At 34.0% G+C, this 17,276-nt stretch overlaps 1 protein-coding gene across 1 annotated transcript; it reads right to left on the bottom strand.

The window, feature by feature from the left end:
* Positions 1-525: 525 nt before the first annotated feature.
* Positions 526-15,611, bottom strand: LOC134236795 (neurogenic locus notch homolog protein 2-like; the record flags this gene model as incomplete). The annotated part of the gene is given in 9 exon segments (XM_062718935.1): positions 526-823; positions 1,262-1,298; positions 10,620-10,743; positions 10,946-11,666; positions 11,669-14,211; positions 14,698-14,816; positions 14,968-15,146; positions 15,254-15,377; positions 15,466-15,611. Coding segments are annotated over 9 exon segments (4,167 nt in total), but the record flags the coding sequence as incomplete, so codon positions are not given.
* Between the last annotated feature and the right edge of the window lie 1,665 nt (positions 15,612-17,276).

Below are 17,276 nucleotides of genomic sequence, written 5' to 3'. Positions count from 1 at the left end.
ATAAAAGTGTTATGCTGTTCTTACGTGTCTTTTCTATTCCATTACAAGAATACAATAACTGAAACTAAATTGTCTGCTATTGCATTGTACAGGAAGTTGATTTATTATCTCCCTTTGAATGAACTGCAGCTGAGTGGTGACATAAAATCTTAAAGCAAAAGTATCATAATAAACTTTTTTTTAAATTTACCCTTTCCTAAACTTTTGATATGTTTAAACACATATATAATATGATTTAAATTTGTTGAAAGAAATTCTATTGCAATTAGTTCATATTTTTTTTTGGATTGACTAGACTAAATATCTTATAAATGTAAGCAGAACTCTAAAACTAAAAAAACTCTATTGCTTTGATCCGTTGATATTTCATACATGTCAAAAGAATCAATGTTTTACAGTGTATACCTAGTGAAGCAACTTCTCTCTTCAGTCTTTGCTCCCATAAACAAAGAAATCCACCAACTTGATTATAGCAAGTTGACCTGGCAGGGCACAGATTCATTTTATATTCATCTGAATCCTTTTCACATTGCTTCCCGATGTATCCACCATGACATCGGCATTCATAAATAGTCTGATTCATGATACAAGTCCAATTATTTTGACATGGTGCTGAAAGACACTGATCAAACACGTCAAAGGTTTTATCTTAGAGGTCAGGTAAGCATGAACAAGAAAAAGAATCTTGTCCACTGTGACAAGTTCCATTGTTGTGGCAAGGCGAACTTGAACAATAATTGTACTCCTCGCAGTTGTCTCCCTTCCATTCATCTGGACAATCACAAGAGTAGGTAGTATTTTTTTCTAACAGATACCACAATTTCTGCATGGTTAATTTACACAGTGATTATAAATATTACAATCCTAACCAACCCATCCCTTTCAATGCAAAAATATGTATCTAACAAATTTTGACAAAGCCGAACAATTTTACTAGGATGGTCTACGCAAAAGTTTTGGAGTTCGCAACGTTTTCCATACCATTCTTTGTAGCAAACACGTAGGAAAAAAGAGTACCCACTATGACATGTTCCATTATTTTCACAAACATTTATTGCACAGTAATCGTTTTCCTCACATAATTTTCCTTTCCAGCCAGATTTGCATTCACAGTGATATTCAATGCATTTACCACTATTTTGACATGAAGAACTTTTGCAGGAGTGACATTCACAAATGAAGGTACTTTTTTTGTTGATGCAGATCTGAAGTGCCCCACAGGGATCGTCTTTGCAAAAATTGATTTCATTACAGTGAGTACCTGTCCAGTCTTCTGTGCAATTATACACTCGTCTAAACTATTTATCAAAGCATTTTCCACCATTTAGACAATGAAAAGTAAAGCAATCATGACATTCGTTTAACTTGTTAACACAGGTAGTGTTTTTTGGACAAGAAACATTGTTTAGAGATTCATCAATGTCTCTTTCACAAAATTCCCCACTCCATCAATCTCTACATGTAAAATAAAATGACCCATATGTATATATTTCCACAAAATGTGCTGTTTTTGCAGGAAGATCTAGTTATGCATTCGTTCACATCAATATCGCAATATCGAAAATCGTTTGTCACATATGTAGAAGAATGAATCATCTACATCAAGACATGTTGCATTATTTTTATAAGGGTCAAGAGAACAAGAATTGATATGATTTTCACAATGACGTCTTGTCCATGTTGGTGAACACGCACTCTTATAATCTCCATACTTGTTAATACAAGTCCCATGAGAACCACAAACTAAATACTGACACTCATTAATATATTTGTCACACAGTTCACCTTGGTAAAACGGAGAACATGAACATGCAAAACCGTCTACAGCATCCAAACAGGTTGCATTGTCACAATTGTCACAGTACAACTTTAAATAACAATGGTAAACTGCGCTTTAAAACTAATAGGGACAATATTTTTGGTGTAATGGTGGCGTATGAATATATCCTTATTTCTGCCTCTCAAAATTATTATAAAACAATTAATTTAATTATAATTTTTATACAATCAAAGACCAAAAGAATTTTAAAATTTAAGTAAATTAATAATAAGGGGCTAAATTTCAAAATAATTCAAATTGATATGATTTTTCAAACAAACCAGAACTATGTTGGCTTTTAAATGCTTCATTTCTAAATACAGATTTGAGCAAAAAATCTGCAAAAAAGAGTTATTTCTCTACTAGTGAACGGTCAAAACTTTTTGTTTTTTGTGTCATTTTGTATCTTTATGTGACAACTTTACTTTATGTGAAAATAAGAAAAATTTAAATATAAAAAGCGTATAAAAATAACTAATACGTATATCCTAAAAATTAAGTATATCCGCTTTAGTTAAATTATTTACGAGGGACGTTCAATAAATAATGTCATTAGCTCGGTGACATACAACATAGAAATCATATGACAGTAAGCTAGACTTTCTCTCATTATTGAATCTTTAATGAATTAATAACAGTATATGTGACCACTTTTCATCACATAGTTTCATCGTGAGAATCTAGGAAACAAGGGCTATTCGAGACACTGCATTATAAATGAATGGTAAAGAATCAGTAAACTAGAGTGAAAATAAAAGCTTCATTAAAGCTGCTGTAAAACGTGTTAAAAATCCCAAAGAAATTTTCACTGAAATATGTGACATTTACATCAACCAATGCCTGTTTTATAGACAAATAAGGAAGTGGATTTCGATGATAAAAAATTATATAATGGACATCGAAAATGGGTACCGTCCTAGCTAACAAAAATTATAACAACTTATGTACTATTTGCCCAATTTCAACAAATAATATCTGATGATGTATAACTGACTTTGAGACACATAGCAAATTTGATATACATCATATCGGGAGTAGTTTACAATGTTTTTAAGAAACGTTTTACGGTAAAAAAAAAACTTGTTACTCAAAGATCACCCTATATTTTGAAAAATGAGTGAAAACGACAGCGTGGAGGAATGTCTTAACAATTATTTTAAAATATCAGTAACTGTAGTTATCCAAGTTTGTTTCATATTCAAACAGATAATGTAACATGAATCTATTGCTTAAAACACTCAATACAAAATTTACCATAAGATGTACTTGATAAAAACAGCAATGGTCCGACAAGAGCAAAGGTATGCAAGAACACAAAGACAGATTTATATGCAATTTTCTTAAATATTAGTGGTACTGTTGTTCAATTTCGTATTCGGGGAGACAGTTTAATTTTTGGAGGAGTCTAGAAAGCAATCTTTTTGCCCCCCAAAAAATCGAAAGGTTTATTAGAGGAAGGACCTAGAATCAGGAATCCACTACATTAAATTTCTTCATGACAGCGTCCAAACCCTGCACCCCTGAAGAGTAAAGGGGTTTTCGGGATAAAAAGAAAGTTAGTATTTTTTCACATTAACAATATTCGCTAGATCTTTTACCGTTTGACTTGTTTCTATTTCCAAACTTGAAAAACCACCTTTCAGAAAGAAAAAAACAAGTCCAGGAAATCATTGGATCAGCTATTTTCCAGTATACTAAGGGTCATACCCAAAAATGTGTTCTAAATATAATCAGAAATTAAATAAAAACTTTAACGGACATCTATTTTAATCAAAAGAGATTAATAAGTTAAATCATGAAGACTAAATCATTAAAGAGCGTCTTTTGCTTCTTTCCGAGCCCCGATGACATTATTTATTGAACGTCCCTCGTATGTCAATTAGTAACATCATCTTATAGGCCCTATACGGTAGTACCTTTTTTGCAAAAAGATCAATCTTTTGAAATACAAGTATGGATCGCATGATTGGAAACATTATTTTTTTTAGTGTCTAGGGAAAAGGTATTGACCTTGACCTGACCTTGCCTTTTATATTAAACGGTCAAATTTAATCTCAGTGATTTCATCACTTAGTAATATTGTCGTCTTGATTCTGTGAAAATTTCATTGATCTATAAATATTTCCATTTCTAATTTTTCTCACTGTGATAACTCTTTGAAAGTTAGCGGAGTTTAATTCTTGATAATTCTACCGGATGTAAATTAGGCAGGTCAATAGGTCAGGAGCTAAGGCGGCATAATATGCATGCAAATCTCGTGCGCACCTGTCTCTGAGTCTCATGCTAAGGAGGCCAAATATGTATGGAAATCTCGTGCGGCTGCCGTTGTGTTTGACGTCAGTGGGCGAGGACTCGTGTAATTTAAATCTATGTCTGCATTTTTAAAGCTACAATTTTATTTCACAATGAAATGGAAATATAAGGAATCACTGTCTAGTTAGTATAGTATGCCAGGGACATCAACAATAGTGTGCAACATGGGATAATTTATGCATGACGGAAATATAAGGAATCACTGTCTAGTTAGTGTAGTATGCCAGGGATATCAACAAAAGTGGGAAACATGGGATAATTTATGCATAACGGGCTTCGCCCGTTCTGCAAATTATCCCATGTTTCCCACTATTGTTGATGCCCTGACATACTGTACTAACTATACAGTGATTCCTTAAATACAAGAAATGTAAGGAGCAAACAACCTTAAGCTGTCGGGTTCTATAGTTTTTCCTTATGCTTAATTTTTTATGCATATTTATATCTTATGTAGTGAGAGTTGAATTTTCTTAATTACACAATTGAACTTGAAGTCTTGTTTCAAATTTGAATCCGAATAATTTGATAATAAATGTACTGGTAAAAGTACTGGTTTAAATCTGATATACATTGAACTAAGGAAATATTTGACCATTTTTTAAATTAAAAACATTTTGAACCTTTTTATTTTTAATTTTTGCACAATTGAAGAAAAAATGACCTACAGGTTGAAATCAAACGTATATTTCAAATGAAGACATGCCAGCATGCCGTGAGGTAAATCGCCTAAAGGTTTGTTGTGTTGAAGATTTGCTGTCTGACATTTTTTTCTGCGAATACAGTCATACAAGAAAGCTTTGTTTTAAGAACATTCCATTAGGTCTACATGAGATAAGATCAAGAAACCTAGCGTGTAAATGACAGGATTAAGTTTGAGATATTTAGGTTGGAAATGTACGGAGACACGAGTATAGCTACCTGAATGCACTCAAGATAAGATATCAAGATGTTGAATTTGTGCTTAACTATCTTAATATTAAGACGATAGTTCATTGGTTTCAGAATACAAATTCATGTCTTGTCCAACTAGTATCATTCTTCTTGATAGGTCATAACATACATGCATATGTACAGAATGTGTCGATTGATTCAGGCAGATTTGCAATTTTGCTTGAGATAAAGTGGTAAAGGAAAAAAATACCATTCTCAGTGTAGGAAAGGGGAAAATAGAAAATGTTGGTTATTACTTTTCGTCATTACTCACACTACAACAGTAACTGTAAAAAAAAAGACTGTTTAAATTTATATCAAATTAGCAGAGAAGCTGATATTGGTTGAGAGAGTTTCCTTTTTGATAATAAAATACACTAATAATTTTTCATAATTATAATGAAATTGAATATAAACGAAATTACTTTTAGCATTTAGCATAATTTAATTCAAACGTTTTGAAAAACTTCGGAAGAAAATTCAGTCAAAGGTACTAATAACCAGTAAATCAAATTCTGATGACCTAATAGATTAGTATCATTTTTGGATATATATCATTATTATTTTTTAAAGTTCCATGTACTTTAATAAATAAGTTTATATCGAAGTGAGTTTCCAATCACTGGGGTGCGTTCAACATCGTATCGGCTAACCTAGCAGCAAAGTAGTAGATATCTATCTCTTTTGAACGGACAGCTAAGCTAGCTGCTAAGTGTTAGATTTTGAATAAAGATATATCAGTAAAAATTTATAACTGGAACAAATAAAGTTTATTTCAGGCGAAAACATGTATTTAAATTTGCATTTTATTCACTTAAATATAGGAAATAGCCCTCCTTTTGTAAAAATCTTGAATGCTGCGAATTTGTAACCAAGGAAACCATCTTGGATTTGGGATGTAGCATTAAATATTTATGCTAGCTCTCCATACGTAGCAGCTAGGTTAGCTGTCCGTAGTAGAACGTAGCTTTACGTAGCGAAGCGGCTACGTACGTAGCAGCTACGTTGTTGAACCCTCCCTTGCTCTTCAATATATGCCCGATTTACTTTTTCAATAAGAAAAGAAGCAAAAGGGTGTAGACATTTTTCTTGGAACGTTCGAACCTGAATATTTGTATTTTGTTCATGACTTAGTTATTTGATGAGGTGTCTCATAATTGCGTCTGATGTATGAAAGTATTAATTTATTGTCATGGTCTCCGGGCGATGATATTTTATTTATTTTCATGTTTTTAGCAATGCTTACATATTTTTTTTTGGCAATTATATTTATCTCAGTACATAATTAGTTTAAATATATTTCGTGCTGATGATATCATGAAATATTTCATACAAATTATTGTTGATGAATTTTTTTTCCTACAAAGAATAATAAGTCAGAATACCACATTTATCTGTCTTTAAATTAAAGATTGCCTTTATCAATGTCCCTGAAGAGGTTCAAGATAACAGATCGTAGGGAGTCCACACATTTCGTCAAGTAGGTTTGTATTGTCATTCAAAGTTTAAAATGTATGATATTTTGTTTGTTTTGGACTCCTATTAATTCATGCAACAACGTTTCTTTGTAAAATACTCCAAACATGGCGCAGCTGACGTAAGCGACTAGCCATTTTTCTTGTACTTTTTTTCTCTTTTCCCCCTTATAATGCTGTTAATTTTCAATAAAAACTAGATCGACCGAGTGTGTCTTGAATACAAAAGAAACATAAAGCAACACTCGGGAAAGTTTAAAGAAACTAATGTAATTATGACCAATGAAAGAGTAGGATTTCCATCTACAGAAAAATGACTGTAGAGTAAGATTTTCTCTACGGAAACACAATAGATTCGGGTCTACTTTGTGTAGTACATATTTAGAAAAAGAGTACGATTTCCGCAAGAGGCAATTCTCTCCACAATAAAATATAATAGTCATACTTGTGTTTTGAGGGTAGGGGAGGGAGGGCATTGGTAAAAGTCCCCCTAAAAAGATGAACAGATGCATTGAAACATACGACGAAAGAAAATTGAAATGTGAATTTTTTTTTCAAAAAATGAGTATCCAATTTTTTAAACTGTTTTATCGATTTAATAATTTTCTTTCCATGTACATGTAGCTACAAATAAGAAAGCTGTTTTGTTTCAACGAAATAACTCACTGTCATGTTTAAGTGCAACTGAGTGTAACTTCGAAAATTTTCACGCCATGAAAATTATTGTCAACTCAAGCGGTGGGTTAATTCGAGTAAACTTCCAAATACGTGTAAACTATTCATTATCACTGACCTGCACGGTAACGTGCGAGGTAGTAATAATTAAATAATAAAAAGAAGTTTTAGATGTTATACTTCTAACAGTATTTTAGTTTAATACTTCATCAGAACCAAGACACAATTTTCAGTTAAATTTTGAAGAGAGATGCATGTTCATCAAACATGCAAAAAACAAAGGTTTTCATAAAGGAAGACAAACGGGAAAAAAAGAGGCTTACCACTTTAAAAAATATATACAAGAGTCAATATAATACAATATATTTCTTGAAAACAATATTACGAGAAAAAAAGTTTCCTGTTAGATCTTACAATGCTCCCACCATCGTTCAGATATACAAAAATTTTCTGTGTGTAGAATCTGTTCAATCGTCTTTCACATTTACCTTCAGTCGACGCAATCTTGTGTATTACAATGTTTTTTTTAAAAGAAGCAAAGGAAAGAAGTTGCTTTTAATTTATCGTTAAATTTTTTATAACTTGTAAATCCTTGGTGAAAAAAGATACGAATTGATATTTGGTGTCCCTTGTTAAATCCAACATAAAATTAATTTTCCTAAGGTAGGTATAAAAATGTTATAATTACATTGATATTACCACTGCGTACTTAAGTTAACTATTTCCAAAAACTAGTTATTATTTGTAATATTTTTTGTTATCTTGACAATAATATTTATATGAATCGAAAAAAGGGTTTTTGAGATTTCTTCGATAATAAATAAAGAGTTGGATTTATTATTTCTAACATGATATTATGACATATATAACTGGTGAATCAATTGTATATAGCTGAGAGTTTAAATCACTGGATGATCGCTTCAGATGTGGTCATTTTCTTCCATACATCGGAAGTTAAAACGAAGGTATGATTTTTCATTCCTGAAAATAAAGATATGTAAAATAAACACATGCTTAACTCTTTTGCAATGAAAATATCAATCTGATGTTGCAGGAAATAGTGTTAAATGGTAGGTGGTTTATATGTAGTACCGGGAAAAAAGAAATGATTGAACATTTTCATATTTAGAACGTCCAAATCCTAATGAAGTGTACATGTATTATGACCATTTTAAAAGTTGTCGTTTTCTTCACGAAATTTTAATAAACTCTCAAAAATGAAATATGGATGCAAAGAACAATATTCAAGCTCAAATGTCCATTTAAACAATACAAACCAGTTGCCGAGCAAACATGAACCTCTATATTATAGGGAATTCAGCTTTATACGAGGGGTGATAAAAAAAATTTGATATCTATTGCCCTGTTCACACGGAGAGTTCAATTCGAATTAAACGTAAGTTTACTGCGAATTAGCTTCGCTTAGCGTTCACACGGAGAATTTAATGCGAATTAGTTTACTTCGAATTAGTTTACTGCGCATTAAATTATTTCGCATTAGCTCCGTGTGAACGCTAAGCGAAGCTAATTCGAATTAAATTTTGGGGCATGCGTAATGGCAAAATTAAGTCAAATGCGTAATGTCGGTGTTCAGCTTTAAGTACTTGTGCTATTTTTAAGTGAAAAACTAAGAAAAAATGTGTTAATCACTAAAATATGTCTCCAGACACTGTGACATTATAATGTCAAATGCATCTGCTTATGCATAAGGTGACGCGATTTGCAAATGACGTCATAATAGCCTTACTGACGCCCGACTGCCGAAGTAGAATTTTAATTCGCATTAGTTAACTTCGCATTAGCTGTCGTGTGAACGAAATTTACTTCACATTAGTTTAATTCGCATAAGTTTACTTCGCATTAATTTACTGCGAATTAAACTTGTCGTGTGAACAGGGCATATATAACCACAATTCAGATTAGAATAAAATCTGGCACACCTATAGTCATGCACATGTTCTATAAAAAGCATATAGGAAAAGTAATGATTTTTTTCATCATTGTGACGTCACATTATGAAAATGACATCAATATGTAGGTGACTCGTAACGAAAAATGGTTGTCACAGTCTTACCAGAGCAACGAACAGTTGTAGTTTAACGTATAACTTGGAAATTCCTTTGAAGTGTCTTATAATAATTTGAACAAGGTTTATGAAGACAATAGACTTAAAAGACAATCAATCATCAATTGGATTGACTGTCGATGTGAAGAGTGGGGGATTATTAAAAATGGCGTTCGTTTTGTAGCCCAGCGGAGGCAATCTGGGGAAACAGATGTGTCTTTTGTTGTGCAATTTATAACGAAAGACTGCGAATTTACAGCTAGAAAAAAATAGTTGAATATCTTAACAATGATATTATTATTCAATCCCTTAAACGCCGTTAACTTTAGACTTTAAACATTTTAAATATGATAAAAAAGAAGCCCCTATACTATAAATCCATAAAATGACGTTCCTAAGACAGAGGACTCGGGTAGTGATGGTCACCATTCTCTTTCTGGGAAAGAATATCCTTATCCAACCATCCTATTGCCGAGATATGGCCATTTTTGAAAAATGGACTGTTGTTGTTTAAAAAAAATATATTGCATGAGAAGAAATATAAGACTTGGGAAAATATTTTGCGCCTAGGTACAGAATGCTTCATAGCATATCATATGACCACCTGGATTGCATGATTCGCACATGGGCAGAACGGTGGCAGATATGCATAAAAGTCAGAGTCAGAGGACTTATTTAAAAAATAAAGAAAACTGAATCCTGGTTTTATTTGTTTTATGGAAGTTATTCAATTTCTTCGCGAACTTTTTCCCCTCGTATGCTGCACAACTAAGCATAAGATGCTATTGATTTAAAACTTCTTCTTTAACTTTTGAAACGAATATAACTTCTTTTTATCAATGATATGGCCTATTAGCATCATACAGAGGAATTCATGTCTTGTATTTCCCTAATTTTCCTACACTTTCCACTTTTACGGTCAATTACAATTAATTGTGAAGCTACAATGTACATTTGACTGACTTGCGTCATTAAAAGTGTAATACATGTAAAAGATATGTCACACAAAAATAGGAACAATCTTTAGAAACAGCACATGACGTTTTGTTGAATTCAAAGGTTTCAATTTGACAACCACATACATACACCTGGGATTCGAATGGTGCTTAAACAATGCGTAGTTTTCATATGAGATAATGTTTTGAAACGTCCACTTTCGTCAATTCATTGTACATGAATTTGCTATTCCTTAAGTAGAAAAAACTTACTTGTACATAATCGTAAAATGTATATAATCCTTGATGCTTTTGCATAAAATCAGTAATATAAAAAGTATATCTGATTTTATCCATGTATTTAATAATTAACTATAATTTACCCTCCTGATGTCAATGAAGTTGGCTAAGAGAGAGAAGGTGCAGTTTGACATAACGTTTCCTCCACTTGTTTTTTAGCATTGACAACATAATTGTCCATCTTTCCTCCGTCTGCAGAGTATGGAAACTCCAGTACCCCATGTGACAAATCTATGTAATAAATACAACTTTAATTCACAAGCATTAAACCATAAAAATATTAAAACAAAAAAGTTGTGTAAAAATTCAGAAATTGAAAGAAATTTCCAATTATCTATAGTGAGAGTGTTATAGACTTTGCAAACAGTACTCTATTGATTCTACCTTTTGATATTTTATACTTGTAAAAAGAATCAATGTTTTCAGCGTATACCTATTAAAGAAATTTCCCTCTTCCGTCTCTGTTCCCATAAACACAGATATCCACCATTTTCATTATAGCAAGTTGACCTTGCAGGGCACAGATTCATTTTACATTCATCTCGATCCATTTCACATTGGTTCCCGATGTAGCCGCCATGACATCGGCATTCATAATTTGTCTGATTCATTATACAGGTCCCATTATTTTGACATGGTGCTGAAAGACACTGATCAAACACGTCACAAGTTTTATCTAAGTTGCCAGGTAAGCAGGAACAAGAAAAAGTAGCTTTTCCATTCAAACAAGTTCCATTGTTGTGGCAAGGTGAACTTGAACAGTAATTGTACTCCTCGCAGTTGTCTCCCTTCCACTCATCCGGACAATCACAAGTGTAGGACGTGTTCTTGTTATAACAGATACCATCATTTCTGCATTGTAAGTTGAAACAATGATCATATATATCACAGCTTTTGCCCATCCACCCCTGTGGACAATTGCAAATGTATGTGTTTATAGAATTCTGACAAAGTCCACCGTTTTTACATGGATTAAAAAAGCAAAAATTATAGAGTTCGCAGCGTTCTCCATACCAGTCGTTAGGGCAAACACAAAGGAAAGAAGAGTTCCCATTGTGACAGGTTCCATTATTTTCACAAATGGGTACTGCGCAATAATCAATTTCGTCACATAATTTTCCTTTCCAACCAGATTTGCACTCACAGTGATATTCAACGCGCCTTCTTCAATACATCGTCAATTATTTTGACAAGGAGATCTTTTACAGGAATGATACTCACAGATGAACGTGCTCTTTTCATTGATGCAGATCTGAAGTGGTCCGCATGGATTGTCTTTACAGAAATTTCTTTCACTGCACTCAACACCTGTCCAGTCTTTGGAACATTGACAAACAGGTCCTTGTTCTGTGTCAACACAGCGTCCGCCATTAAGACAATGAGAAGTTGAGCAATCCTTGCATACAAAGCCGTTCATTTTGTTTATGCATGTTGTTTTTCTTGGACAAGAATTATTAAGACATTCATCTATGTCTACATCACAAATCTCCCCACTCCATCCTTCAGGACATGTGCAGTTAAATGACCCGTATGTATTTGTACAAGATGCGCCATTTTTGCAGGGAGATCTCGTCTTGCATTCATCTATATCAATGTCACAGTGTCTTCCTGTAAACCGGTTGTCACATGTACAGCAAAATAATTCTTCTACATCAAAACATGTTGCATTGTTTTTACGAGGGTCGAGGGAACAAGAACTGATATGATTTTCACAATGACGCCCTGTCCAATTTGGTGCACACATACACTTGTAATCGCCATAGTCATTAATGCAAGTGGCGTGAGACCCACATACAAAATAAACACACTCATTTACATCTTTGTCACAAAGGTCTCCTTTAAAAAACGGAGAACATGAACAAGTATAACCGTCAACAGCATCGATGCAAGTTGCATTGTTATGGCATGGATTAGATGCGCATTCATTAATATTTACAGCACAATCGATGCCAGTGAAGCCTTTCTCACAATTGCACGTAAAAGCACCAGCACTATTTAAACAGGAGCCATGCCCATGGCACGGATGTTTTTGCTGACACTCATCAACATCAACTGAGCAATAGTCACCTTTCCATCTATTTGCACATTTGCATAATGCAGTTGCGTTCACATTTGCTCCCATAGCTAAAGCTGAGTTTTTTTGTGAAGTAGATAAATGAACCACACAATTTCCACCGTTTTCACATGACATAGAGTTACAAGGATCCACTATATCACATAAATCGCCGACCCAGTCAGGATCACAATGACAGGAATAAAGAGTATCCTTAGAGGCGTGACAACTTCCGTGAAGACACGCATTGTTTTCACATGCATTTGTTTCACAGTTTTTCCCTGTCCATTCTGCATCGCAGTGACAAACATAAGAATCTGCTAAGTTCTTGCACGTTCCCATAAGACCACAAGAAGCGTTAAAGCAGTAATCTATATTTGTACAATTTTTTCCCACCCAGCCTTCTAAACAGGAACATTCCACGTGCAAACTCACTTGCAGACAATTACCATGCCGTCCACAAGGGTTATTGGTAAAACAAAAGTTTTCTTTTTCACACTGATGCCCTGTCCATTGAAGAGAACATGAGCATGTAAACCCATTAGCATGATTATGACATGTTCCATTGTTTATGCATGGGTTAGACAAACAGAAGTCTATATTTTCACAAAAACGACCGTAAAATTCTTCTTTACAGGAGCAGGTATAATTATACACATTATTATTGCATATTGCTCCATTCTGACACGACGCATTTGCACAGTGATCAACCTCATCACATGAGAGACCTGTCCATCCGATATAACAAGAACAGTTAAACCCTATATCTGTGTCCTTACAAGTACCACGATTCCCACATGGAATTTTAAGACAGTGGTCAATTCTATCACAGTTGCTTCCTGCTATTCCAAACGGGCATTCGCAAGAATATACTCCCAAATTTTCCTTACAGATACGAGGGGCAACACATGATGACATGTGGCAAACCTGTGTCAATTCACAAACTTTCCCAGTATACCCAGGGTCACATAAACATACAAAGTCATTATGCCCAGTAAAACATTTCCCGTGATTAGAACAAGTAACATTATAGCAGAAATCATACGACTGGCACTCTAATCCAGACCACCCAGCATCGCATTTACATAAAAAGCCATGATAATCAGGTTCTACTACCTTGTGACATATACCGTTTTTGCTACATGTTTGTTGAAAACAGTAGTCACGCATTTCACAGAGTGGTCCCATATAGCCCATCGAACAATGACAAGTATAGTTACCACCAGATATCACACATGTAGCACCATTCTGACACTGGTTGTAAGCACAGGAATTTCTCATGGAGCAATCAGGACCGGTATATCCTGTGTTACAAGTACACACGGCTTTTCCATTGTGACCATTGCAAGTTCCATGATGATTACATGTATCACTGTGACATTGGTGTGCAGTTAACGATTCACAGTTTGTACCAACGGTCCCTGTTCTACACTGACATGAGTAACTCCCGATCTTGTTGACACACTCTCCTCCATTACAAGGTTCCAGAAGACATTCATCCTCATCAAGCTGACATTTTAAACCGTAAACAGAGGAAGGGCATTTACAGTGGAAACTACCAACTGTATTTGTACAGTTTCCATGTCCACAAAACTGTCGAGTAGCACATTCATTTATGTCCTGATTGCAGTTATTTCCATGCCAACCTACAACATATATCAACATCGACACACATACTAGAATAAGATGTGCTCTGTGGTGCAGTTTGTTATTATAATATTCAAATTACGCATTTAAAATGCATGCTAAAAATATTTTCTAACTTTAAAAGTTTTTTGTCAGTTGTGGTCTTTTCCAAGTTTATCAATTTTCAAAACTAAACCATGCAAAAAGAAAATGCTTTCTTTCATTACCCTTTCGTATGAGGCGCGTTTTTTTTTTTTTTTTTTTTGGGTATTTTTTTCAATTTAGTCATATAATCACCAATTCAATCAAATACTGGTAGGTGATATCACTTTAAGGCAGTGAATACACAAAACGCCGACTCATTATTACAGTTATAAAAAGTAGATTTTGAGTATACAAGCAATCTGCTGTATATTGGACAATTTTATGACAACTTTTAATCTTTAGCAATTGTAAGATTGTTTTAAATCAGCTTACCCATTATTCAGTAGGTATGAATATCTTACCCATTTTACAGTAGGTATGACCGTTGACGACACACTTCTGTGGATAACCAGGACAATGGTCTGTACAGTCTGATCCATAGTAACCCTCAGGACAGTACGCCTTGTACGTTAACTGGATACTGAATAAGAGTAAATTTTTTATAGCATCACTGTAATTCTTTTCTGTACAGTCATGTGACATTTTTATAGTAAAAATATATTTTTTTAAGTTGTCTTATTGTGATGATTGTTTATTCAGTTTGTGTGAATAAAGAGCAAACGCTGTCTTACAAAAAAGTATTTTTATCCAATATAAAAAATGCTGTCAATCTCTTCTGTCGCCAGTGTTGTGAAAGTGCATTGTCTCCTAGTCTTATATTGTAGTCCGAGAACTCTGTCTGGTAGATGAGTGGTGAGGAGGAGAGTTGTAAATCTACAACTCTCACTGATATCTTGTCCTGATAATTTTTCTAAATTTATAAGATAACAGTTATTGAATACAAAGTATAATCAATTGACTGTACAAGAAATAAAAAAAAGTATTCCAGTGTACATATTTGTGTCAAATTAGATTTACCCATGAATCAATTTCTAAAAACTGTGGGTTGGTTGTATTCCCGACTTTAGATCCATAGAAGACGCCTTGTCGTTTCATGTCTAATGTTGTGGTAAAACTAGACACACAGGGATGATTACTGTTTCTGTAGCAATAAAAAATAAAATCATCAAAATATTTGTGCGAATGTTCAGTATATTATCAAAGTCAGAAAAGTCATATACATCACTCACTTAAGACATACGGTGAGTACAGGTTTACACAACTTGGTACACTGGGTACCGACCACTCCCTGACAACATCCTCCTCCGTGAAGTTTATTACCGGGAATCCTCACTTCATCTATGTGGATGAAGAATGTTATCTTCCCTACTGACATCTGTAAAAGTAAAAATGAATAAAATAAGGTGGAGCACATGTACATGCACGTATTTAGTATTTTCACTATTTTGAAAAGCTTTGGACGTATTTCATTTTTTCTTACTACATTTTTAAATTTGTTTCTAAGGAATCGCTGTCTAGTTTGTTGGATATGCCAGGGCATCAATGATAGTTGAAGAACATGGGCGGGAACTATTGAAATTAACATAGTTCATATATGATAGAAACTTTATCGTATATTGCTTTCAGATTTTTTAATGGAAAAATGTCGGGAATTTCAATATCTTGGGTCGCTAGAAACAACAGTAGTAGTTATAAGTACCTTAGCTAAGATAATCCATATCAGCAATAAAAACAAAATATGCGTTTGTGCAGCCATAATTTACGTCGGATTGTTGATAAGTAGTGTTATCTAACTAAACTAGTGCTAATTGTAACGGGGACCGTTACAGATGTTCCCCAAACGCTCCCCAACTCCCTTTTGGTGCCGTATTCCCGGTAAGCTTCATTAAAGAAGACAAACTTGAGACTTAAACAACGTTTACCTAGAAGTGTACCAAGTTCATTCAAATTTTAGCAATGCACGCGTGCGCATGTGAATGCATATAAGTAATGGCCATATCATCTTGTGTACACAATCTATTATATTATTTATACTAAATATTAAAGTAGTTAACCGAAATTTTTAAAAAATACGCTCATTCAAGTGTATTTTTGACTTTAAATATTTCCCGTGCACGCACGTGCATACACGAGCATGGTGATCATACTTTCTTGTAGAAGTCAATTACATCTATCTATGTTCTAAATCCCATCCCGTTTGGTTGAAAACCAAGGAAGTTATAGCTGTTTAAAGTTTCAGCCAATCAGATTGCAGCGCACATACTTGCACGTGCATGCATACATGTGCATGGTGTCCATATCATCTTGTAGAAGTTTATTATATCTATCTATGTTCCAAATTTCATCCTGTTTGGTTGAAAACCAAGAGAGTTATAGCTAGTTAAAGTTTCAGCCAATCAGATTGCAGCGCACGTGCATGCACGTATTTCCATAATTATTGCTATGTTTCGTGTTGTAGGATATCTCAATACATGGCTATGTTCAAAATTTCATAGAATTTCGTCAAAAAACAAGAAAGATATTGAGACTTTAGTTTCAGCCAATCAGAGCCAGGCGCACGTGCATGCGCGTGAGATCTTGCAATTTTGACGATGGCATCTTGTCTATGCTACTAATATGTCTTAATATTATGAGTTTCAACGCATTTCATCAAAAATTGAAAAAGTTACATCTGTATCAATTATATTGGTCATTTTTCGTGTCGAACGTGCGCGCTCTTGCAAGCACGTGCGCGCAAAATGACCTTCGTACGGCAAATCTACATAACATGTCTACTGACCCTAAAAACATTTTACCTTAGTCAGATATGTAGTTTACAAGATCACTCGAGGACAAAATTTTCCCAGGAATAATAATAATAATAATAACTAGAGCCGAGCTCGTTGCAAAGCAACGAGTAGGTCTTCTGTCCTGTTTGACCGGAAGAAGCTTTAAATTTAAAAAAAGAAAGAGAAATAACGCCTAAAAATGGTTTGAATCCTCTAAAGGTATGTTAATTAATGCAAAATATGCAAATTTTTGCTACTTCCGGTTTAACCGG

The sequence above is a fragment of the Saccostrea cucullata genome, unplaced genomic scaffold (genome assembly GCF_032062105.1).
Source record: "Saccostrea cucullata isolate Sc308-1 unplaced genomic scaffold, CSIRO_AGI_Scuc_v1 ctg4536, whole genome shotgun sequence".
NCBI classification, from domain to species: domain Eukaryota; kingdom Metazoa; phylum Mollusca; class Bivalvia; order Ostreida; family Ostreidae; genus Saccostrea; species Saccostrea cuccullata.
This window is presented reverse-complemented; position numbering and strand designations above follow the sequence as displayed.